The sequence below is a fragment of the Mytilus edulis genome, chromosome 3, assembly GCF_963676685.1.
Source record: "Mytilus edulis chromosome 3, xbMytEdul2.2, whole genome shotgun sequence".
NCBI classification, from domain to species: domain Eukaryota; kingdom Metazoa; phylum Mollusca; class Bivalvia; order Mytilida; family Mytilidae; genus Mytilus; species Mytilus edulis.
The window spans coordinates 27,905,811-27,932,112 of NC_092346.1; the positions used below are offsets into that span (position 1 = coordinate 27,905,811).

The 26,302-nt window shown below is 33.7% G+C and overlaps 2 protein-coding genes across 3 annotated transcripts; both read left to right on the top strand.

Annotated features, from left to right (window-relative positions):
• Nucleotides 1-1,510: 1,510 nt before the first annotated feature.
• Nucleotides 1,511-9,537, top strand: LOC139516140 (proton-coupled folate transporter-like). Of its 2 annotated transcripts, none has more exons than XM_071306023.1 (5): nt 1,511-1,635; nt 3,940-5,057; nt 5,763-5,846; nt 6,233-6,389; nt 7,928-9,537. In XM_071306023.1, exons 2-5 carry the CDS (start codon nt 3,941-3,943, stop codon nt 7,992-7,994), a joined length of 1,425 nt encoding a protein of 474 aa, XP_071162124.1. In that variant the 5' UTR covers nt 1,511-1,635; nt 3,940; the 3' UTR covers nt 7,995-9,537. The 2 variants fall into 2 exon arrangements, with proteins under 2 accessions (XP_071162124.1, XP_071162123.1); XM_071306022.1 differs by lacking the exon at nt 1,511-1,635 and adding an exon at nt 1,939-2,079.
• A 3,489-nt stretch (nt 9,538-13,026) lies between these two features.
• LOC139516141 (proton-coupled folate transporter-like) lies at nt 13,027-25,389 on the top strand. The gene is made up of 5 exons (XM_071306025.1): nt 13,027-13,110; nt 15,557-16,689; nt 20,176-20,259; nt 23,631-23,787; nt 24,324-25,389. Exons 2-5 carry the CDS (start codon nt 15,567-15,569, stop codon nt 24,385-24,387), a joined length of 1,428 nt encoding a protein of 475 aa, XP_071162126.1. The 5' UTR covers nt 13,027-13,110; nt 15,557-15,566; the 3' UTR covers nt 24,388-25,389.
• The last annotated feature ends 913 nt before the right edge of the window (nt 25,390-26,302 follow it).

Here is a 26,302-nt window from a genome sequence, read left to right on the forward strand (position 1 = left end):
ATTTTCTATTTCATTTGAATGGTGTCACCTTATATCCTTTTTTAATATTCTTGTTAGATTGAAAACTGTAGGACAGGTCTATATTGGTTATTGTGGATTTCAAAAGATTTAAATAGTATTGGCCTTTTTCTGATTCTGAGAAATAACATTTACACATTTGATGAAATCGTCAATTCCATGGTTTTTGTTGGTGTTTGGAAAAGGTACGGAAGCTAAAGGTGAATCTCTGTATCTCTACCACAAGGTTTCGTAAATTGGACAAAAACTGGTGTACTGTTACCATATTGCTCCAAATTAGAACTATCGAAACTTTCTACACCATAATACTGAAGATCAAATTCTGGTATTGCACCATCTGTGTTTTGCAGCTGGCCTGCTACCAAAAGAGCCGATGGTGATTACCTAGTTGTACTAAGTCGATGACATGACACATTCACATTTTCAAATACTTAGTCTAGTATGCAATTTTTGTTAAACAAACTTATGAACAGACATTTTTTCATTACTTCATTGTTTAAAAAAAAATTGACAGTTCAAAAGTTGAATTGATTACGTCATTTTTTATGTTCATATCATGTGGTACAGGCACTCATCTCAGAAAAAACATTTCCTATATACCTTTATATAACAAAGGTACATAGGGATTTTTTTCTGAGACGAGTGCCTGTGACTGACACCCTGGTTTTCCTCTTTACCAATGAATATGTTACCGTCAAAACCAATGGCTGCCTGCAACCAACGCCATAATGATTGTCAGAATGGGTAACCAATTCTGTTCGGCATGTTTTGGGTTCTGTTTTGCACCTTCTGATTTTGCCTTTATTCCATCTATTACAGTGTGTTTTGGCAATTTTGCAGGTGAAACTTTAAATGTTTTTCTGCAGTCGATTCTTTGGTATTTCAGTTTTATGGGAAACATTTATGGCATACATCTGTGCGCAATGGCATTTGGCAATTTGATTACCAGTTGAAGTTGCGATCACAAATGACGTTGCGTAATCAAAATTCTACTATTGAAGTTGCATTGTCACTACATTTTGATCTAGTCATTGATGGTCATCAACAAATCCCGTCTTCTTGTATCGTTGTCGGACGGACAGTAAAGCGAGTTTCTGACGCCAAATGTTCTGGTTGCAGCACGCTCACGTTATGGGCTGATTTAGTTTTTTATTCCTCAGTCGAGATGCAAAATTGTTTAACTGATTTAAGTGTGGCCAAGGATTAAAAGAACTGTTTCACGAAGGAAATAAAATTGAAAAAATATTTTATGGGTCCCATATTTCGCTTTAAGAAATTCGTGCGACTTCATGATAATCCGATATATTTGATAACCACAGGTACATGTATTAAAGGGTAATACGGTCAGATGTTGATTTTTTTCTAAAGAGAAAGTATGGTAAGCATGAGTAGCAGTTGTATAAGGATCAAACATAATTTAGTAAAAAAATATCAACAAACTGAGTGTTGCGTTTTTAAATTCAGTCAGTATTGTTATAAAATAGCATTTGCGGGAAAAGGGGGATAATCATGCTCGAAGATATAGGATAAGGAAATCTTACCTGTATAACGTTCTAGTTATTAACCCTTACTACATAGTCCTAGGAAGTAAACAAAACATCAACTTAAGTAATCAATGTGAGTTTTATTTATAAAGTATTTGAAAATCATTATACATGTTACACATATTATTTCACATATTCAAACCCTTTTGTCATGTTTTACGAAAGTTGATAAATGAGTGAACGGAAATTAAGGCAACTTAAATTTCGAGCGTTTGCTGATCTTTGCTTATATTGTGATACTGATAAATAACTCTTTTAATGAAGATATATAATGAAAGTTTTTTAAAAGGTATTACAGTATGCACATGATCAGATTTAAATCATTCTGCGTGCAACGAAATAAAAATAAGTTGATCAGGCGATGGCAATAAATAATGAGTCATCAGTCAGAACAAAACTTGAGAAAGTCTTGTGATACTGACAAACTTTCAAATTGGACACCCACGGGGTATAAAGTGTATACATGAACACTGTACAAAATAAACCACATCAGAGAAGCCAGGACTTGTAAACAAAGGTAATCGGGCTTAGACTCCCCCTTTTTTTTAATTTCATGATAATATCTTCTTTTTAAAACTTGTTGCTGAGACAAAAAAACTATACTAAAGTGGTTGAAGTTTATATGTGCTACTCATATTAACCTTATGCCAGCACATTTTATGTAGATGCAGTATATGGAGGCAAATGAGGCAAATGCCTCACTTTTGAAACGACGACCAAACTTTCGAAGTGTCATTTTTTTTAATTATGTATTTTACATTATCAATATGCGAGTTTCGAGTTTCAAATTATCTACCGGCACACTACATACAGTGTGTCCAATCTGCAGCAGCAATTGCAGCTTTTACCATAGCAGTGACGGTAAAAAAAATAAGTGTTCCGAATACAAATCAAAATAAAAAAATTGAAACAAATCTTAATGTCGTTACAAAACTGGTTGAAGACGGGTTCTTTAAAGAGAAAAAAAAATGAAAAAGGTAACTCATGAGTATAAACACCCCCTATAAGTATGCTGGCTTATTACTTTCCTTGGTTTATTTTTGAATCGATATCGCTATAGCTACCAATGTTTACAATATCAACTCACTGAACAACAAATGCTAATCGATAAAATAATTCATTAACCTAAAATAATAATTATTCATAATTAATTTAAACAAATCATGAAGCGCCTATTCCACGGAAGTATTTGATGTATAAGGCAATTACTTGTTTCCGGCCACCGAGATGAAAATAGAAGATTATGTGAAAATCTACGGGGCGCCGAATGTGACTTGTGGTTTTGTACAAAATTCAATTCTGTCATAACAAAATCATTTTTGTCTTACAAAACTATGTGATACAGACTTGTTTTATGAGAACTTCAATTTTGTGATGACATAATTCATTTTTGTAGACAAAATTAATTTTTGTAGACAAAATTCATTTTTGTCATGACAAAAGTCAATTTTTTCAAAAAGGTATGCAAAAATAAACTTATTTGCATACAAAATCTACTTTTGTTACCTGATGTGAGACAAAATTCAATTTTGTGAGACAAAATTCAATTTTGTGAGACAAAATTCAATTTTGTCAATTTTGTCTCACAAAAGTCAATTTTGTCAATTTTGTGACGACCAAAATTGACTTTTGTCAGACAGAATTCAATTTTGTGAGACAAAATTTATTGTGAGACAAAATTCTATATTGTGTGACAAAATTCTATATTGTGAGACAAAATTTAATTTTGTCAATTTTGTCTCACAAAAGATAATTTTGTCTCACTAAAGTCAATTTTGTCTCACAAAAGTCAATTTTGTCTCACAAAAGTCAATTTTGTCTCACAAAAGTCAATTTTGTCTCACAAAAGTCAATTTTGTCTCACAAAAGTCGATTTTGTATGCAAATTGGTTCACAGAATCCAAACTAAACTAATTTGCATACAAAACTGACTTTTGTCGCCCAATTTTCAAATTAGGTAACAAAAGTCAAGTCTAAAAATGAATTTTGTCATGACAAAAGTAACTTTTGTCCACTGAAAGATAATTTTGTATGACAAAATTTAAATTGGTAGTATACTACAAATTTTGTTAAACTGAACTCATTTTTGTTGAACAAAACTCACTTTTGTCCGAACAAAATTGAATTTCGAGTACAAAACCACAAGAGTCGTAAAATCAAGTGTTGACGTTATGATGATGATAATACGCGACTGTTGAATGTCCAGCGGAAACTTTAAACACATATTCAGAAAAGTTAAGTTATGCTTAAGAAAAAAATATTAATCGCTAGAAATTTGGATTAAGTTCTTTTAGAGGTTATTTGAATGTCTTCACAAGATTCACTAGAATATCTGCAAATTCAAAATTATTTCTCACTTTCTTAGTTTATATTATAGAATGGATACCATCGAGGAACCACTTTTGCCCGTACCAGATGTAGCCACTGAAAAACCAGTCGTTGTTCGTCCTATGTACCAGTTCATTACGCTAGAAATTATTGGCATTCTTCATTTTGGAGCATTGATGGCAATGTCTCCAATACAACAGTTTTATGTTATAGACGAAATTGCAAAGAAATATGGAGAAGAAGGCGAAAAATCAAACGTTGACTATTGCCCAAAAGGCCCTGTATTTTCCAACAGTACAAGTAATATCGTACAAGCAGAATCCGCAAACATACTGATGTATCTGGGATTCATTGGCACATTTATCGCTGTAATTCCTATTTTGGTATTTGGTTCACTCACGGACAGATACGGAAGAAAATTTCCATTGTATCTTTCAATGGTTGGAATTTTACTCAAAGAAATAGTAATGACTGTTACCGTTTACAAAGGGTTGTCACTCTGGTTTTTAGCTTTAGGAGATTTTTTCCTCGGCATCACGGGACATTTTGGTCTATTTTTAGCTGCAATGATGGGGATGATTGCCGATATTACAACTCCTGGTAAAGACAGAGCAATACAAATAATCATTTTGGAGGGAACTGTAGCCATTGCCGTGGCGTTTTCGATTTTAGGTATTGGCTTTTGGATAAAAGACGGGAATTATAGACACCCGTTGATAATGTGCATCGCATGTACCGTTTTGTCTCTAATATTAACATTAACATTTTTGTCCGAGACGGCTAAGACAAACAAAAAGAAGAACAACAGGATATGCACGAAATCAGTTATGGGCGCATGCTTCGATGTGTACAGAAATGGCAACAGGAATAGAAATAAAAAAATGTTGATCGGACAAATCATATTTTGTATCAATGTTGGGGCACTAATGGGGAATTCTAACGTTGTTACTTTATTTCTCCTCCACAAGCCGTTGTGTTGGAGTGAGCTTCACGTTCAGGTGTTCACATGTTTTCAACTCTTGGTGAACTGGGGTTCAATATTACTTGGCATTAGAATTTTACACAAATACCTTTCAGATTATACCATTATAATAGCAGGAACAGTGTCGGCCATTGCAAGTTCCGTCACTTTGGCTTTTAGTTCAGAAGACGTGATAGTTTATTTATGTAAGTATTTTATTAAAGCTAAACAATTTAAAAGAAAAATGAGGGGGTTGTGTCAGTCAAACACCAACCTTACTTCACAGAAAAATACGAAGACGACTAGAGGTAAACATATCGTCCTCAATTGAGGAGTATAACAAGCTCTTGCTCGGCTCAAATAGAAAATGAAGTATAGAATATCGTTCAGCTGTCCGCATTGAATTTGCAAAAAGCATTACGAGAACTACTTACGAGACTTGGCCGGTAAAACTCAAGTCATCCTTCTAATTTATTTATTAGTGAAACGGCAAATTTGACATCGTCTTTCTGATGCAGACTTATTACTATTTCAACAAAGTTTTCAGCTAAAACGCCTTTAAATCTGAAAATAATACAGTACAGATTTCTTGATTTTTAAAACTTTATCAATTTGTTTTTGTTTTTGTTATTTGGTTTTAGCGACCTGCCGACCTTATGGGTTAACCAACTCAAGCAGTTGGTTTTATTGTTAGCAGTTGTTTAGCCCTTTATCATGTCGTTGCCTTTTATAGATAGATATTTAGAAAACGGGTTACTCGTTGTTAAAAGCCGTACCATGGTGTTATATAAACCATAAGTGTTGTTTCATCTTCGGCGTGTGCACTCTTGTTTATATATATTAAGGAACCTTTTTTCAGTAGTATTGCTTAACACTTTTGGTCTCTGTTTGATTCTATTACTATATTACAGATGCAGTGATTGGTATAATGGCAGTCTCGATTTCACCCTTACTAAGATCGGTTCTGTCAAGGCTTGTGTCACCAGATGAACAAGGTAAATATTTTGTTCAGATCATATTATGTGATGAAAGAGACAATGTTTGTGTCATTCTATGAACATGTCAAATGATGAACGATAGACTGATTTTAGTAGCCTCTTCTCACTCGATAAACAGAGTAATGTTTTGCTTAAGTAAGAATCTTATGAGAAACAGAGTTATGTTTTTATCCAGGCTTTTATCAATAAACAAAAAAGATGAAAGGTTAAGCCCAGGCTTAAATGGAAGGCCTTGGAAATATGGTAGGTAAAACAGCTACACCATTAAAAAGGGCAAGAAGATAGAAAAAACAAAGCTACAGCAGTATTTTCTCCAGTATATCACTAAAAGTTCATGTCTCGATTTTACCCTTACTTGAATCGTCATAACATTATATTTTTAGGAAGCCTTTTTGCTTGTATTGGCAGTTCTGAATTATTGCTGACGTCTCTTGGACAGCTGTTTTATGGTTTCATTTACAAAGAGTCTGTTAGTTATCTTCCAGGGTTAGTGTTCTTGATAACGGCTGGAATTCTAGTCATAGAATTCTGTTTATCTTTGTAAGTATAGCCTTAAATGACATTATGTAATTATTTACTATTCATTAGCTCACCTGGCCCGCAGTGTCATGTGATTTTATGCCATCACTTGGCGTCCGTCATCGTCCGTATTCTGTCGTCATAGTCGTGAACTATTTCAAGAATACTCACCTCTAAAACTATTGGACCAATACGTTCAAACTTTAACTGAATGTTCCTTAAGGTATCGAGTTTAGAAATTACATCCGAAGTTTGATCAATCAACAAACATGGTCGCCACGGCTCAAAATAGAACATAAGTAGTCGAAGCAGTTTTTGGATTATATCTCAAAAACTAAAGCATTTAAAGCATTGTTTTTGTAACTTTTGAATAGTAAACAGATTATTTATGTTTAAATTAAATTTTAATGCCGGTAAGTCAATGATATTTGGTATGAAGTTGTATTATCATTTGCACTATCATTTCAAAGAAGGTGGTAAGACCCCTATCACCTCTGGTTGACTTTGAATATTTTGTTTAGATAAAATGAAAAAGACTGTGTTTAGGTTAGTTTAAGGGGAACAATTTATGATAGACCAATATGATAAGTCAATTATATTTGGTATGCAGTTGTATAAGCATTGGCATGTTTCATTTCTACTGAGATCATTTTGCCCTGCATCATCAGTCATGGTAAATTGACTGAATGGTTTGCATATTTTACATGTTAAAAGTATTGCAGTTTTAGTTCGAAAGTTTGCATTTTCTATTAAAATTACGTACAGGCAAGACATATGTATGTGTCAACCACTCCAGTAACTGAGATTGTTCTGTATTTTACTGATAAATGGACTTGTGGTTTTATGCAGTCAACATAATACTTTTACTATGACAGCAGCAGTCGTTCGCGACACACAACTTTACCACAGAACACTTTCTACAATTTTTGTAATATTACAATTTCCCGAAATATACGTACATCTATTCTTTATTAGGGGGCGGGGGGCTGAAACCTTTAACTAACATCGCCGGAAATTACTGTTTTTGAGAGAATTTTGATTCATAAAAGCAAAGTGTACGACATAAAACTAATAATTATATATAATGAGATGTGGTATGAGTGCCAGTGAGACTACTCTCCATCCAAGTAACAATTTATAAAAGTAAATCATACTGACATTATAGGTCTTTAACACAGAGCCTTGGCTCACACCGAAAAGCAAGCTAATAATCATACATGTACATCTGCATATCAATTTAATAGTAAAAGGTTATTAGTAGTAACTTATTACTGATTAGATCGCAAAAAAGACAACAAGTACTGTTTGAATATTGGCACCTTGAATATTCAACTTCTTCTCCAGATTTCTTTGCATCATTAGTACTTTATCTATTTATACACAAAACTGTTTGATTGGGAGCATACCATCAGAGCACCAAAAGTAAAAACTTTAAATGAGAGCTAATTCAAAGATAATACGATTATCAAAATCAATTAAGAGCGCATTACATACATGTATACATTTTTGTAAAAGTCAACATAATATCTAACATATGATAAATTTTATTTTATTTTCAGAGTTCTATATAGTGTTATGTCCTCAGAACCAGTATCTGTAACAGAAACAGTTATACAGGTTTCCTAGTATCAGGAACATTGTTTGAAATCTCTGGATTACATGTATTCAAGATAGTACATGTAGTTGAAATCTCCAATATTTAAGATCTGTGATTCTATAATAGTAAAAACAATTGTAAAATATCCTGTATTTGAGAGCTGTATATGTTAGAAACAATGATTGGAATCTAATCAATTTAAGGCATGTCTCCTAATGAATGAAATCTCATAAATTGTAAAAGTTGTCTCCCTTCTGCTGGTAATCTCCTAAATGTTTAAATCTTCCTATTTATAGCAGAAACAGTGGTTAAAATCTGTAATCTTTTAGACAACCAGTAGTTAGAATCCAATAATTTTAAGATCTGTCTCTTAGACTAGTTGTTTGTTTACCAAACATTTATGGATGAATCTCCTTTATTTTTAGATTTGTTTGTATTTATCAGCAACAGAAATTGAAGGTTGTTATGATTAAAAAACAAAAAAATAGTGGAAATCTTCTAAATTAAGATAGTTATTATGTTTGTCTTTTAAAATATTATAATTAGACATTCAAATGAAATCTCAGTGAAAAATCTGAACCGCCGGTTAACTCTGATCTGCCGGTTACCATACATGTATCTATATATATAGGGTGCAAACATTAATCCACCATTCTGCTTTTGATGAAGGTCCTTTTTGGACCGAAACCGGTCAGGCTATGAAACATCACCCTGTTAATTATGTGTATTAGCATATACACTATATTTTTATTCAAATGAAATCTCCTTTGAAATTTATGACCTGGTTATCTCCACACAAAAATAGTGAATACATTATCCTTACTTAAAGTTAATGGTCAACTGATAGTCTTCGTCAGAAACTTCAGTTTATTTATTCTTAGATCTCTATGTAAATCAGAAACAACGGTTTAAAGTCTTGGAGATTTATAAAATCAGGTCTATTTCATACAAATTGGTTGAAATCTCCTGGCTTTAGAATATGTCCTTCTATGTCAGAAATAAAGCTATAAAGTACAATACATTCCCAAGGCGTTAGAGACTCTGAAAGCTTCATCTCATATTCAAATGATTTTTGTGATTTTTTATTCATTTTAATTTATTTTTAAAGACAATTGGTGGTGTGCTAATGACATCTCAATACTACCTTCTGATCTACCTCAAGTATACTGCACAATTCAGCATTACTTTAGAAATCATAACCTACTTTTACAATTTACAAGCATTAATGTTTACAAAGATAATTATAGTTGATATTATTTTGGGATCCCCCTCCCCTATTTTTCTGGATTTAATCTCATGTCTTTTTTTCATCAAATTTTTTTTTACAACATTAGTAATTTTAGCATTTATAAGAATGACTTGTTTCACCCATAAGATCTGACGGTTCTTAAAGTGTTGTATTCATTTGTGTTACACCTTGATTTTCATTGATGTATTATGTGCTATTTTTTTACATTTTGTGTTTTAAAATATTCGTTATTTTGTTACATTCTGTGTTTTAAATATTTGTTATTTTGTTACATTCTGTGGTTTAATTTATTTTTTAGATCTGTGTTGTTTAATTAAAAGATAATGCTGTTATAAATATTGCATTTTCTTTTCTGGATGAGTGTATTACCCTGATTATGTTTATGTATTCATGTATAATATTACTGGTATATTAGTAGAAAATATTCAGCGAAATATTATATTAACATGTATGATTTTCAATGAGACAATTATCAAAACTAAAATACTGTTGTACAGTTTGGGATCCACACACCTCAGAAAATATATATAAATTGGAACAAGTACAAAGAAGAGCTGCAAGATATACTTGCAACAGATATCACAATACCAGCAGTGTATCTGAAATGATAGAACATCTAAAATGGCAATCCTTACAAGAACGCAGACTAAAAACCAGACTCCAAATGCTGCACAAAGTCATCAACAATGAAATTGCAATACCATCGCAAGATATACTCATAAAAAGCCAGTCTAGAACAAGAACTACCCATCAACAGACATACAGACAACTTCAGTGTAATAAAGACACCTTTAAATTTTCTTTTTTCAGCCAAACAATCAAAGATTTACCACCCGATATCTCAAACCAAAACTCTACAGACAACATTAAGGATGCACTCACTCATGAGGTGCTCCTTAAAACATACTCTCATCTAAACTAAATGTGCTTATTGTTTTTATCTTATAGTTATAAAAAATATATATAAAAAATGTAAAAATTAAAACTTAAAAAATTGTAAATTTCATAAATAAATAAAAGTAAAAAAAAATGAAATTTTGATGGTATTTCGTAACTAAAGAAGAAGAAGAACCTGGGGGATTGGGGGAGAATGAGGGGGGTGACAATTTTTCTCGAAGAGTTATGAAATTAAAAAGACAATTTCTTCCCAAAAAAGGAAGTGGGAAAAGGGGGGGGGGGGGGGTAAACCTTTTTTCCTTGGGGGGGGGGGGGGCATTCCCATTCTTTTAACTACAAAAATGTACATTTTTTTGTAATTGCGTTGTTGATGCCTTGTGTTTTATTCTGAGTTGTTGTATTTAAAGATTTTATGATTTTATGTTTGTTTTTAATTCTTTCTTGAATATACAGAAGATTGTCATAACTTAGATCAGGTAATTTTCTTGGTAATAAACTATTTTTTTACTTTATTTTAAAAATGAGAAATAATTAATACATCTTGCCCCAAATATATTCAATATCTATACTATTAAACGAGAAGACCTCATTTTGTGTGTCGCTTCTCTTCCTTCCACGATAAATTAATCATCATGCCTCTGTGTTCTATAGATAACATGCATAGTCGCATTTGTCATCAATTCTTATGACTATTCATATACAGTTATTTTTGGAGAAAAACGACAAAAAAGGAGTCCGGATATTGATTCAATCATCAGACTGACTTTTAGTTATAGATAAGACTTCCGGTTTGAAACATGCACAAGTACAACCAATCGTATGATAGATAACAAAAATGAAAAATAAATAAGCCAATCAAAGCGTTCTCCATATCATGGTGTTAAGATCGCAAGAACCACAACTATTATACCTCCTTTTAGAGGACAATTATTTTTCGAGTTTATCTACATGTAAACTACGAATATACTACTTTAATATATAGAGACTCTCTATATTCTGTCTACTGTTTTCTTTGAAATGTTTACTATTTAAGGGTCATACCAGTTGCATATATATAAGAATAAGTAAAACATGTGGACACAAGAATGTGTCCCGGTATAGTACACGGATGCCACATCGGCACTATATTTACTAAGTTTCGAGTTGATTGGACTTCAACTTCATCAAACGCTACCTCGATCAAAAACCTTAACCTGAAGCGGGACAGACGGACGGACGATCGAACGAACGAACGCACGGATGCACAGACTAGAAAACATAATGCCCATAAATGGGGCATATAAATTTATTGTTGAAAGTGAAAGAAGTGATTTGCCAAAAATGAAAGTAGGTTAGAGATTAGAGGGAGGCGGGACCTTTTTCGGAACGTCGGGATCGGGTGATTTTAAGCTCGGGATTAGGGGATTGATCCTTACAGGATCCGGGTATATATTTTTCGATTTCGGGATTTCGGGATATGATTTTCTTTAAATTCTAAATCTCGGGATTTCATGTTTGTAAGCCCGGGATTTCGGGATCAGGACCCCTCCGACCAACCCTCAAATAAGCATTAGTCGGTCTTACTCATTTATACAAGATTCATATCCTACCATTGGCATGTTAATAAGGCTCTCAATAGAAAAAGCACTGATGAATTGTCCTAGAAGCATATTTTATTAGACTAATAAAATATAAATAATGGTGTATATATAAGCAGTTACATTTATTTCATGTTTGAAGCGGTGCAATTTTGTAAATTTAATTTGACTTTTACCGAAAGATGCATTGTAGCAAAGGAGAAGAATAATAGTGGGTTGAGGCCAGAAACACGAAAATAATTGAATTTAACAGAAAGCCGGAAAGAAATATCGGACTTTGGAAAAAGGGAGAGGGCTTTTGATGCCTTTTATGAAATTCTCCATACATAATATCTTTTACAAAAAATCATCCTACAACAGTTCACAAGCTGTATATGCCCGCGATTTCGCGGGTGTGTTCTAGTTCTTATAATTGCTGTGTCTGCCATTTTAATACGGAAATTATTTTCATGTCAAAATAATCTATTAATATAAACTGCCCACATAACCAGAAAATAATTCCAATATCAAAATGGCAGACACAGCAATTATAAAAATATTCAATATGTTTTAACTATGCAATTGTAATCTCTGGTTGTAAATTATTTTAAGTTGATATACATACAGACGGCAGGTTTTATCTATGACATTCTATGCCATAAAAACAAGTAAAAAAAAGATACTTCCACAGTAATAATTACTGTATCATGATACAATTTATTTGTTAACTACCAAAAGAAAAAAGAAATCAATTGTTTTTGGTCTTTTTATTCCGATGATTTTGAAAGAAAATTATTTCCAAGTTCGTAAAAAAAACATGAATATGTAAAAAAAAGTTTTAATACGAGATGTCTTTATATTTAATCCCAGAGTGAGACAAAATGTAAACACTGACACTATACAAACGTTTATTGCAAAAATTTATTATTCTATTTATCAGAAAAATCTAGTAAATATAATGGACTTCAGATTCTAGTGATAAGTCAATTTACTAAAATGGACCAAGGAATTGTATATTTAAATATACAATTCCTTGACTGGACAGAACTCTTTCCCAGAGCAGGGATTTTCTATACTTTAGTCCCTGCCCAGAGTCGTGTGTTCATGATAGATTTTGTGACTCGGCTTTCATTAATGAAGGACCAATCAGTCATCTATATATGTTAAAATGATACTTATCTTCTTATTAAGTACATTACTACTTACATTTAAATCTTGTTATGTCAGAGACATTAATTAAGTCAAGGATACACTGAATCCTTGATTTTTATTAAAAAACACTAAATATGGCGGGAAAATCAGGGGAGATAACAACGATATGTTTGAACCGAGGTGTTCCGAATGCATGTAAACAATAAATAATAACATTGTCACGCGGAACTTCCTCCACGAAGTGGATATGCATTTCTTGCGGAAGTATTTTACTTTACAAAAGATAAACAGGTAAGAAGTGTGCAAGCTATGCATGTATATTAACAAATCTGATTTTTTGAAATATAAATACCGATAGCAAGAATGTAATGGAGTTACGTAATAATGAATAAGAGACCCATTGACCGCAACTTAACCCCGTCAACAGGTTAACAAAGACTATTGTGTCAATATTTACGAAAGAAACTTTCTAATTAGTAAACCTTATTGTCAAGGATTTGTATAGAACTACTATTGACTTCTTATTAATAATTATCATGATTATACGTTGATCAATATATAAACTGATGACTAAGGATTTACATTCATCATGTTGATATAGTAACAATGAGGGGGGAAACTGAGGAGGGGTCATGATCCCGATTTTTTTTTAATGCATTCACACACTATTCAATGTCAATATCAATGAAATTAGTCATCTAATAGAATGCACTGACTGGAAAGGTTCACATGTTCACATAATTTTAACAACTTTCAATCGATTTTTAATAAGAAGTGAAAAGTTTTGATTTTTTAAAAGCTTGCAATTGCCACCTTAACAATTTTTCATTTTAAGCTCACTTATGGTACACGAAAGGCCAATTGATCGCTTCTCGTTCGGTTTGGCGTCCGCCCTGTCCGTCATTCGTTTAATTACTTGTAAAAAAACTTCTCTGAAACTGCCAAGATAGTTGGATCATCCTGATTGTCTTTTTTTTAATCAGAGATAAAGAGCAACTTTAATTAGCAAAAACTTTCTACAAAACAAGATCTTCAAATAACTCAACTGAACATGGCCGAAATCGTCAGGCGACTCTTTGTACATAGTTACATTGTATGAGAGTGAACATTTTGCTATTGTTTTTCGTTTTTGTCTTTTATCTCGAAAACTATAAAAGACATATATAAAGTACATACACAAAAAATGTAATTACTTTATCAAATATATTTTTATGTATTGGAAGTAATCATAAAAATTATGTATGTTTTGATAAAATGAAATAGTTGAAAAAATGAGATTAATCATCTGAAATGTAATAAATTGAACATGTGACTACATGTGATCTTATTATATATACATGTACATGTCTCTCCAACTAGATCCAGTCTGTATATATTATCGATGAATCATATTCAGGACATGTATATCTTAAACTAAAATTGCTTTTTATTTGGTGTACATATTGAAAATTAATTGTTTCAATGAATTTAAAACTTGTTTGAATATACATGTAAATCTAGATCTATCTTCAGTATGAGCAGTATTTATTTATCCTATAAAAGTTTGAATGATTTGATATTCGGCTCTAAATTGCAAACAAATTGCCACAACTGTCAACTTTATGCTGTGATTGCTCTGACGGCGTCTGACGCGTCCTTTTCTAGGACTTGTTTGGTCTCTGTGACGTCAGAGAGTAGTCCACATATACCATATGGAACCGAGACTCCTCTTGTCCATTGAATCTTATTTGTTACTAAACTTGGTTCTATATAAAGCAATTTTGATATAAGTGTAAAAAGTGCTAATTAGATAATTCTTCAACGTGTATCACAAATGGCAAAGAGACAAATAATCCTTGAATGTTCAGTATTTGATTAAAGCTCAAACGTACACAATGTACATATATTCTGAATGTTCTTGCCTATGCTAAGACATTTAAAAAGATTTTGTATGCCCCACCTACGATAGTAGAGGGGCATTATGTTTTCTGGTCTGTGCCTCCGTTCGTTCGTTCGTTCGTCCCGCTTCAGGTTAAAATTTTTGGTCGAGGTAGTTTTTGATGAAGTTGAAGTCCAATCAACTTGAAACTTAGTACACATGTTCCCTATGATATGATCTTTCTAATTTTAATGTCAAATTAAAGTATTGACCCCAATTTCATGGTCCACTGAACCAGGAAAAAGATAGTGTGAAGCTCAGGTTAAAGTTTTTGGTCAAGGTAGTTTTTGATGAAGTTGAAGTCCAATCAACTTGAAACTTAGTACACATGTTAACTATGATATGATCTTTCTAATTTTAATGCCAATTTTAAAGTATTGTCCCAAATTTCACGGTCCAGTGAACATGTAAAATGATAGTGCGAGTGGGGCATCCGTGTACTATGGACACATTCTTGTTGGTAATGCATCGTTAAAACACAAACAAGATTCGCTATGCACTTTTAAATACCCGAGTTTTCTGTCTGTCGGTCGGTCGGTCTGTCTGTCTGTCGTTTCCTTTTCTTTAGTAAATTGTTTGAAGAATTTAGTGGTATTATTTTATATAGTTTTCACCATGACCAGTTATAGATCAAGTTAGAATTTCGTTCCATTACAAAGGATTTTTAACCGGTAGGGCTATGCAATACTCAGAATGGTTGTTTAAATAGTTTTTTTCTATAATAACGGTGTAATTTTTTTTTTAATTCGCGGAGTACTCGATTTATTGTTTGTAGCTATAGTAGACAAAGTTTTAAAGTTTTATCACTTTTCATTTCAGATAAGTAAAGATGGCAACAGACGACACCACCACTCCTTTGTTAAACTCTTCAGCTAGAGGAGCAAAGCGTTTCAAGCTTTCAAAATGGACGCCGATTGAAATCTTAGTTGTGCTGTATTTTCTTGCCGCAAGTTGTCTTTGGCCAGTGCAGCAATATTATGCAATAACAGTGATAGCAGAAAAACATAACGTTTCCAATTTTATAAACCACGAGGAGAAAAGTTGTCACAGTCCTAGTACTAATTCGTCAAATAATCCGAAAATTTTAGTTGATAAAATAGAAAAGGAATCCTCACAATTTTTAATGTACCTTGGATTTTGTGGTACATTTTTATCGGTAATTCCAATTCTATGTTTAGGATCGATTTCGGATCGACTAGGGAGAAAATTCGTACTGTGCTTTTGTTTAGCTGGTTTATTACTAAAAGAGATCATTTATCTTGTAGTAATATATTTTCATTTATCATTATACATTTTGTATCTTGCACAAGTGATCGAAGGCCTTACTGGTGGCTTTGGAGGCATGCTGATGGCTCTTTTTGGAATGACTGCCGATGTTACGGAACCTGGTAAAAATAGGGCATTTAGGTTGTCTGTCGTTGAAGGTACTGCATCAATCACATATTCCCTCGCAACACTTGGAATGGGTTACTGGATCAAATACGGAAATTTCTACTTTCCTTTGATATTTATAAGTGTTATGACTATACTTACCATAGCATTTTGTGTTTTATTTATTCCAGAAACGTCACCGATGCAGGGTCGCAATGAAACCTTCAGTCTTGTATATTTCTTCAAATGCTTCCGTTTTTATGTTTTACCTAGTCCGGAAGGGAGACGACGGAAACTAACAGCATCATTATTTATCCTAGCCCTTTCCGGTGCTGCTATATTGGGGAGATCTAGTACGCTAACACTATATCTACTTAAATCACCAATATGTTGGAATGAGGTGAAAGTTCAAATCTTTACGTCAGTTCAGACATTCGCGAACTGGGTTGCAGCAATGGTTGTAGTTCGTATTTTACACGTATTCACTCAAGACTATGTGATTTTAGTGATTGGGACTCTTTCTGCAGCATCTGCCAGTCTCCTCCTTGCATTTGCGACTAAAGACTGGCTTGTTTATTTGTGTAAGTACATCTACTAGTAGTTAATTTTCATTTACATACATCCAAGCAACACAAGAGTTAGCAGAATATACTAGCTATATAGACCGTTACTTAAACCCTAGCTAAAGTGGTACTTCTGGTTAGAAAACAGTCGTAAAGTACGATGTCCTGATGAGGGTGTGTGCTACGTTTTCAAACAAGTTTAAAAACAGCAGGCACTTGTATAAGAATTGTTTTTCCCTATATACGGAAATGTGCTATGTTCTATGTTAAGGTATTATATAAGATTTATTTTCTGAGACAATTGACTGTTGTAACTTAGAACACTGGCAACAACTTTCTGTTTGGTCCATATAATTAAAGAAGACCTGTTGCAAGATATAAATTTTTTATCCCTCGTCCGCAAACATACTCTCAATTGTATACATGTGGCAGTCAAAATTCCCGCCCTTTATCTGGTCGAAGCGCTGTTTTTGGTTTAACCTTCATCAAAAAGCCCAAGGCTAAATATCTGAAAGCCGAGGTCAGGATCATGATAAAAACAAAAATAGTTGAATATGTTTTTACCAATATACATCGAACTGCGGTATGATCTTTGCTCGTTGTTGAAGGCCGAACGGTGACCTACAGTTGTTAATTTCTGTGTCCTTTAGGTCTCTTGATGAGAGTAGTCTCATTGGCGATCATTCCACATCTTCTGTTTTTTTATAATAAAGCATATGTTTAGGTAATCGTATGATGATCTGAATAAATAGACTTCTGACCTTTCTTTTGACAATGTAATTGTACTAAAATGTAGTGACACAACTTTATCAAACTCCCTTTCTTCAATATGAAGGCTTGAAGCGCTCATTTTTTTATCGGTTCTCTAAACTTAATTTTATCATAATGACTATTAACCTTTTTTCAAACGAATTATATTTCGCGTTTTCTTTGAAAGAATTGTTCAAATTGATGTAAAAATGATGGACATTTATAAAAAAGAAGATGTGGTATGATTGCCAATGAGACAACTCTCCACAAGAGACCAAAATGACACAGAAATTAACAACTATAGGTCACCGTACGGCCTTCAACAATGAACAAAGGCCATACCGCATAGTCAGCCATTAAAGGCCCCGAAATGACAATGCAAAACAATTCAAACGAGAAAACTAAAATTTATGTAAAAAGTTGTAACTAAAAATGTATATATGGATATTGTAATTTTGATGCGGAAACGTTTATGGTATTTTAGCTTTCATGAAATAAAGGTATTAAAATTGTTTCAATGAAGTGTCGGAAAATATAATAAGGAAGTTTCCGTGTTGTATAGACTTTATAACAATACAATGACCGTATTTCGGTGATTAAAGTGCAAGTATATTCTTAAGTACATGTACAATGTACGGATTTAATTTTATCAATATTTGAAACCAGCCCGAAACAATTTAAAAGCTTTTTAAGACACGATTGTCTGGTCATTCAGTTAAAATTGGAAGACGTCAAAGGCTAAAGTCGAAGACAAAATTACAAGCAGACGAAAATAAGTCCACAAAATGCTTAACAGAAAACTAAAGAGTGAGCAATATGAACCCCAGGAAAATCGGGGATTATATATATACAATTATATACAGTCCGCCAAAAGTTAAGCACCACCGAAATATAACTGGCAATATTTTTTTAACTATTGCAAAAAAAATATTAATGTTTGGTGTTATGAATTACCTTTAACATACACTAAAAAAATTCATTACGACCAAAAAGATTGCACTCCGATAAAGCAGTCAACCAACCTTTTATCAAAGGTCATATGTGCGTTTATAAATACACTGTTTCTCCAGGTGGTCGTGTAAGTGTTCGTACATTGGTCCGTCGACTTTATCACTGTTTAGAGAGGCAAACGAAGAGCACGTCGTGGTGTATAGAGACCTGTACCTTCAAGCAGGCACTCTACCGTCAGGTTTAAATGGGATAATGAACATATATGCTTGAACATAAAAACCTGACAAAACACTCATTGGTCAGATGGGAGTCAGTTTCCTTTACTGCCAGAAGACGCCATAATACGAATTTCACAGGGGAAAAAAACGGCCTATGACCAAAAACAATATTTGCACAAGGACTGCATGCATTGCTGGTTGTGTTCCAGTACGGGGTTGCTTCTTATACCGTTATAAGCTGGGTATGCATATTCTGCAGGGTAACATAAACGGACAGACATACAGAGATTTGGTGCCTTAACATATTGTAGTCCGTCATTTTAGTAATCCCCCACTTGCGTCAACATTGTCAAGACACTTGTACCTGAATGACAACGCTATACCACGCAGGGCAAGAATTTTAACCGAGTCCAAAGAGCAACCAGCCATTTACACTAATGTTTGGCCTTCCTTGACTCCATGCATGAACCCTATCAAACATGTCTGAGATGCCATTGTCGGAAATCTCAATCGCAGAGATTCACCTTTACAAAAGTTTGTCGATTTAAAAGTGGCATTTGTTGTTTAATGCAACAGATTTCCTCAACTAAAGTGTTGAAGGCTTGTACCGAGAAAGATAGGTCGTGTTATGAAACTGTACCGGAAATGAGGTTGTTACACATGCTATTGACTCAAATATTGACATTAGATTTGCCAAACATACCAAAGATTATGTGTAGAAAATTTTAATGGTATTGGGTGATTAATTGTTGTAAAAAAATAAAATCACAGTGAAACTTAAATTCCATTTCTTAATTGTGTAATTTACACTATTTCTATGAACGAAAAACCTATATGCATAGAACCTTCATAAGTGACCAAAATTATATTTGTGGTTTGTTTATGGTATACATTAGCAAAATTGCTATATGATTGTTTTCTATTTTTCGAGGAACAATTGATTTTTTAAATTTGAAAAAAAATCGATGCAATAAAAGTAGGTGGTGCTTAACTTTTGGCGGACTGTATATATATTAAGGGGTGTGTGTGTGTGTGTGCATGACCACAGATACTGCGGAAAGATTTGATTATCAGTATAATCATTCTTTGTTACATATGTAGAAGCGCCTCGAATATAATTATATACAATGATATAAGTACTGTAGATAAAAAAAAACCCACCCCAAATCTGCAGCCCCAAAGTACATGTATAAGACCAATGTCAATATTTAACGTTAATTATCGTTTTCATATTTCGTAGGAATATATTTCAAAATATGATTGAGTTGTAACAATTAAAAATGATTTAAACTTTTTTTCATGTTATGATGAATTTTTATTCGTATATAAGTATTTTCGCTGTAAACAAAAGCTTGGGTAAATTGGAAGTCTTTTTGTTTGATTTACGAAAAAACACCAAAAAAAGTCTTGGTATAACAGTTGAAATAGCTCTCGCAGCGATATATTCTCTTTGTGCTGATGCCACTTAAAGAAATCACCATTCAATCAATCAATCAATCAATCAATCAATCAATCAATCAAATCGCTTACATATTTATTTATTTTTAATATCAATGTACATGTATGTTTATATATTTTTACACAGTTGTTATTGTTGGTATATGTTCAGCAGCCGTATTTCCGACGGTCAGAGCTATGATGTCACGACAATGTACAGCAGCCGAACAAGGTAAGAAAATCTGATAAAGCTCAAACGAGAAATAATCAAAATATTCAAGTAATAGATTATAAGGTGTTGAATAAGAAAAGATCACAGACATTAAGAGATTATTAATTCATTAATGCATATCAATACACATAAATTTCGATGGTATATTAACAAAATATATTACACAAATGTTGTGTAATGTTTGGTAATTCTAAGGGAAAGAAAATCATTTAGTAACGCCGGCGTCACACATTGGCGTAAAGACTGGCGTGCACCAAACGTACAGAGAAAATTGACAAAGTCGGTATACGTTAGTTACACGCCAGAGGAACGCTTAGCAATCGTTAAACGCGCGTTGCATAAGTTTGAAGTACGTCGAAATACAAAGGCATACGCTTGGTGAACGCTACAACTCGAGGACATATATAAACATTTTCATCCAGCTCAAGCGTGTGTCTAGCGTATACCTGTACGCTACACGCACGTAATACATACGCTACAAGCGCGTTTAACGCGCTACAGGCAAGTTTAAGACACGTTTAGGGCATGTTGTATACGCTTCAAGATCGTTTGACTTGAACTAAAACGTATGCGGGTTTGTTTGTAACAAACACGCCATAATAGAACGTCCAAAATACGACCGAGACGCGTCTCAAATACGTTCAAGAAACTTTTTTCCTTCGTAGGGTGCATTCCATCTACGTTAGACAAACGCCAGGCAAACGCCAATATACGTTTCTTGAACGCCCGATAAACCCTTAGGTACGCTTCTCGTACGCCCAATACACGTTTAAAGCTCGTTCTGTACACGTTACAGATATGATTGACAGGTTGAATGCATCCAAAATTACTAGCGTATTGATCCGTATTGGCAGCGTACATGATTTTTTTAACACGCCCGGCGTACGTCGGAGCTATACGCTGATGTGTGACGCCGGTATTATACGTACACAGAAAATTGACCGAAGTCCGTATACGTTAGGTGCACGCAAGAGGAACGCTAAAGCAATCGTTATGCCGGCGTCACACATTGGCGTATAGACCGGCGTGCGCCAAATGTACAGAGAAAATTGACAAAGTCGGTATACGCTAGTTGCACGCCGGAGGAACGCTAAGCAATCGTTAAACGCGCGTTGAATACGTTTGTAGTACGTCGATAAACAAAGGTATACGCTTGGTGAACCCTACAACTCGTGGAAATTTTTATTCAGCATAAAAATTTTCATTCAGCTCAAGCGTGTGTCTAGCGATTACCTGTACGCCACACGCACGTTATACTTACGCTACAAGCGCGTTTAACGCGCGCTACAGATAAGATAAGACAAGTTTAGGGCACGTTGTATACGCTTCAAGATCGTTCGACTTTAACTAAAACGTATGCGGGTGTGTTTGTAAAAAACACCCCATAATAGAACGTCCAAGATACGACCGGGACGCGTCTCAAATACGTTCAAGAAACTTTTTTCTTTCGCAGCGTGCATTCTATCTACGTTAGACAAGCGCCAGGCTTACGCCAACATACGTTTCTTGAACGTCCGATAAACGCTTAAAGCTCGTTGTGCACACGTTACAAATATGATTGACAGGTTGAATGCATCAAAAATTACTAGCGTAATGGCAGCGTATATATTTTTTTAACACGCCCGGCGCACGACGGAGCTATACGCAGATGTGTGACGCCGGTACGTGCGTTGCATAAGTTTGAATTAGGTCGAAATGTCAACGCTTGGTGACGCTTCCACTCCAAGAAATTGTGATGCAGCTTAATTTTTTTTATCAAGCTGTAGCGTTTTTCAAGCATATACCTGTTCGCTACACGCACTTAAAACATAGGAAACAAGCGTGTTGGAAAACGCTACAGATAAGTTCGAGACATGTTTAGGGCACGTTGTATACGCCTCAAGATTGTTCGACTTTCACTTGAACTTTACCTTGGACGTATGCATGTCGTGTTTGTAACATACGCCTGGCGTAGTTTCAGCGCTCCATGAACGTATAAAATGTAATCGTGGCGTTTCAAAATCGTATTCTTATATCAAACGAAACTTGCTCTGACATTTATATAAAGTGGCATATTTCCGTGAATTTACACAATGTTACAAGACCATGTGTTTTCAGAAATTGTACAAACAAAAAGTTGAGAGTGAAATTGGGGAATATGTCAAAGAAAGAACAATCCGACCAAAGAGCAGATAACTGCCGAAGGTCTTCAATGCAGCGAGAAAATCCCGCACCCGGAGTTGGGCCTCAACTGGCCCTAAATAAGATGTAACTAGTTCAGTGAAAAAATCAATAATTACATGTCAGAGACACGCCGAAAGCGCGGATATCGTCCCATCTACGATCGGGACACGTCTCAAATACGTCAAAGGGACGTTTTTCCTTCGTAGCGTGCGTTTTTATCTACGTTAGACATACGCTAACACACGTTACCGGAACGCCCGCGCACGCTTCTCGTACGCCCTTTAAAAGCGTACAGCTCGTTGTGCATACGATACAGATATCATTGGTACAAGTTAAATGCGTACAATATTACTGTATTGAAATGTAACGTATTGGCAGTGAACATGTGTTTTTACCACTCCAGGTGTACGTCGGTACTATACTCTGGTGTGTTACACCTGTATTAATAAAAACTCATCTTAAATTAGGCTTAAATTTTTGTACGCCTGATGCGCGTTACGTCTAAAAAAGTCTTATCAATGACCTCGAATAAAAAAAAGTTAAAGACCAAAAATGAAATACGAAGTTGAAGAATTTTTATGACAAAAATTCCGAAAGGTTTTGCAAACAAGAAAGTACTCCTAATTCAAAGTAATATTTGCACATACGAGGAGGGCATCCTCCTTAGTGAAAACGACTTTTGAAGAATGGAACAGCAATTTGCATTATATTAAATGACGTTGAATATTTGACAAAACTGGTTATAGCAAAAATCCGATTTGTATTGTTACACGCATAACGTGAGATGTCAAGATTTATCTAATCTAAAGGTATCAATAATTGTTCTAAAAAAAAAAAAAAAAAAAAAATATACGTAATGCAAAAAAAAAAATTAAAATGTTGGGGTATTTCCTTTGAATTAAGAAATAAGATAAAACATTTCATTACAAGCAGCATGCAGATGTCTTTTTTCTTACAAAATTGCATAGACTGTACAGAAAACGTATAAATAAATAGACAATGAATCAAGAAGCATTCGACAGATCACCATCATTTATATTTTTTTAGTTTCCGCATCATCTATTCTGATAACAATTTAAAATTAATATGAAAATACTGTCACGTAGAATTATAGTGCAATTTGAATTTTTTTATTGTAAGTCGTAAGTCGCAAAGTTTATTGTTCGAAAATGATTAGTGAACATGATAATACATTTTTGTAATTGCAGGGTCGTTATTTGCTAGCGTAGCTAGTGTAGAGTTATTGTTCACTGCCTTTGCACAATTAACGTATGGCGGAGTATACAAAGCCTCGGTATCATTTTATCCTGGGTTGGTGTTCCTGATCATGGGAGGCGTTCTATTCATAGTTCTAATCATTTCTTTGTAAGTATACATGTAGCCAAAACTATTGCCATGTGTTTTTAAGGGTTGTAGCCACTAACGAGTTTTGTGAGGACGACAATTTCACATGTTTGTATGTCGTATCCCGCTATAATCCCTCAAGTTTATTTTTCAGTTATCAAACGGCGTTTTCCGCAGAAAGTATAACTCCTCTTGATTTGGGACAGGCATATACAGAATGCAGCGAGGTTGCACATGTTTGCACCCCAAATAACCTGGACATTTGCGAGTAAATAGACCTAAATAGTAGCTCTTTAAAAAGAAATATTTACACGTTTGGTTCCTCAGAAAAAAATATGTTTGATGTCGATGTATTTCTTTTCAATGTTTCTTGGAAGCATTGCCTGTGATCTTTAAACAGATAATAAATACTTCATGGTGAGTTGAAACTAAAAATTTTTTTTCTTTCGACAAACATTGTCTTATGGACTTTTTAACTCTAGTTTGTAATGCTGCACTTGCTATACCTATTTATAACAATCTTTATCATCATATTCAATGTTTATATACTCTTGTAGAACACTGTTTAGATGGATGAGAAAAGAAAATTTGAATATACAGACGTGGCAAGTTATAAACTAATGAAAAGGAGGAGTCAGCTTTACCTCAGGACGTTACATAAACAAATCCGAGTTAATATACTTACATTTGCTACATCAAGAAACCATTGTCTGTATATTTGGATTGTAAAAAGATTTTGTCAACAAAAAGGGCATATATAGCTTTTTTAGTATTACGTATTGATCTTTGTGGGCTATTTCGATTTTTATGCCCCACCTACGATAGTAGAGGGGCATTATGTTTTCTGGTCTGTGCGTCCGTCCGTCCGTCCGTCCGTTCGTTCGTCCGTCCGTCTGTCCCGCTTCAGGTTAAAGTTTTTGGTCAAGGTAGTTTTTGATGAAGTTTAAGTCCAATCGACTTCAAACTTAGTACACATGTCCCCTATGATATGATCTTTCTAATTTTAATGCCAAATTAGAGTTTTTACCCCAATTTCACGGTCCACTGAACATGGAAAATGATAGTGCGAGTGGGGCATTCGTGTACTGAGGACACATTCTTGTTTTTAACAAATATTCAGATAGAAGTAGAATTTTTGCTTTGTTGTCGATTCCCAGTTGACTTTTTTGTTATATCTACTATGAGACTGTGAATTTAAACGTTTCTTAAGCAGAAATATTAAAAAAAATGTTTATTCTAGTCACAGGGAGAACAAAGATTTTTTTTCACAACTATGTTACTGTCAGAGTATGTTTACAATTTAGTGCTTTTAAATATACTGCTCAGTACCAAAAGATCCGTATATAAAACATTTATATAATTTCGCAGATGAAGTATGACGAAATTGATTGATGTGTGCAAAATGGCATTTTTGAAAATCTAATTTTTATGACGAAAAATTCCATTCTAGAAATATTTTTTTTTGAAATGTTTGTAACTTTAGATAAGGAGCTGTAAACTACTATATTCATTGAAAAAAATCGGTTGGAATTACTTAGACCTGAATGTTCATACATTATAACTCATTGTGTCCATCAAATTTTTCGAACCAATATCACAATATCCTTGTGAATAAAATTAACGGTACCAATTTTCTTGCACCAGATGCGCCTTTCGACAATACATGTCTCTTCAGTGTATCACGAATGGTGACACATGTGGAGCAGGCTAATAATACTTACCTTTCTGGGGCATCTTATATCACCCTTATATATATTGGTGGGATCAGTCTGTTGTTTTCCGTGTTGTGTTTTCAAAAAATGGTTTTGTATACTTTTTGTGTTGTGGTTTTTTTCATTTTTTGCCATGGCATTGTTAGTTTTTTTCTCATTAATTTTTTTCTACTTATGAGATTGAATATCCGGTGACTGTCAACTCTTTTGAGAAAACTAAAAAAAACTGACATGACATACTGCCATGTTGAGATTGTTGTTGGTTTTTCAAAAGTATTTTTTCTCAATCTAGTTTCCTTTATAGTAAAAATTCATTATTTTTGTTTAGCTTGGAAGAATCTCGAAAATAAATAGCTACAATCTGATGAAAAATTTGGTTCTTTAGATTGCACGATTTGCACTTATTATTTTAAAGTTATTCTTGCAAATTTTTGTTATATTGAGAAGACACTGCCATGAAGGTGAGCAAGACAAAAATGGTTAATCTTGCCCCAATTTTTATTTATTTTTTAGAAAACTAATTTTGTTCTGCATTAAATCAACACTTGACATTATTTATATGTATTTTATTTACGTCTGTTTAGTTTCATTGTTGATATGTATGTATTAATCTATTATGATTAAATAGGGTGCTTGTTATAATTTTTTTTAAATACCACAAAAAAATAATTTCTGAAGTGTTCATAGATCTGTGATTGTTTATTGTACAATGTAATTTTTGAACAATTTTAAAAGTAGTATTATATTTCATGTATTTGCAGGATATACTGCTGTTGATATGCAATGTTTCTTATTATAATGTTGTTACTTTGAATAGTTTCTAT

Bases quoted from the DNA above. Each gene is read 5' to 3' on its own strand.
- LOC139516140 (XM_071306023.1), top strand. From the start codon at position 3,941: ATGGATACCATCGAGGAACCACTTTTGCCCGTACCAGATGTAGCCACT. The intron at 5,058-5,762 runs GTAAGTATTTTA...ACTATATTACAG, and splicing joins AGACGTGATAGTTTATTTAT to ATGCAGTGATTGGTATAATG. The intron at 5,847-6,232 runs GTAAATATTTTG...TTATATTTTTAG, and splicing joins TGTGTCACCAGATGAACAAG to GAAGCCTTTTTGCTTGTATT.
- LOC139516141 (XM_071306025.1), top strand. From the start codon at position 15,567: ATGGCAACAGACGACACCACCACTCCTTTGTTAAACTCTTCAGCTAGA. The intron at 16,690-20,175 runs GTAAGTACATCT...ATTTTTACACAG, and splicing joins AGACTGGCTTGTTTATTTGT to TTGTTATTGTTGGTATATGT. The intron at 20,260-23,630 runs GTAAGAAAATCT...TTGTAATTGCAG, and splicing joins ATGTACAGCAGCCGAACAAG to GGTCGTTATTTGCTAGCGTA.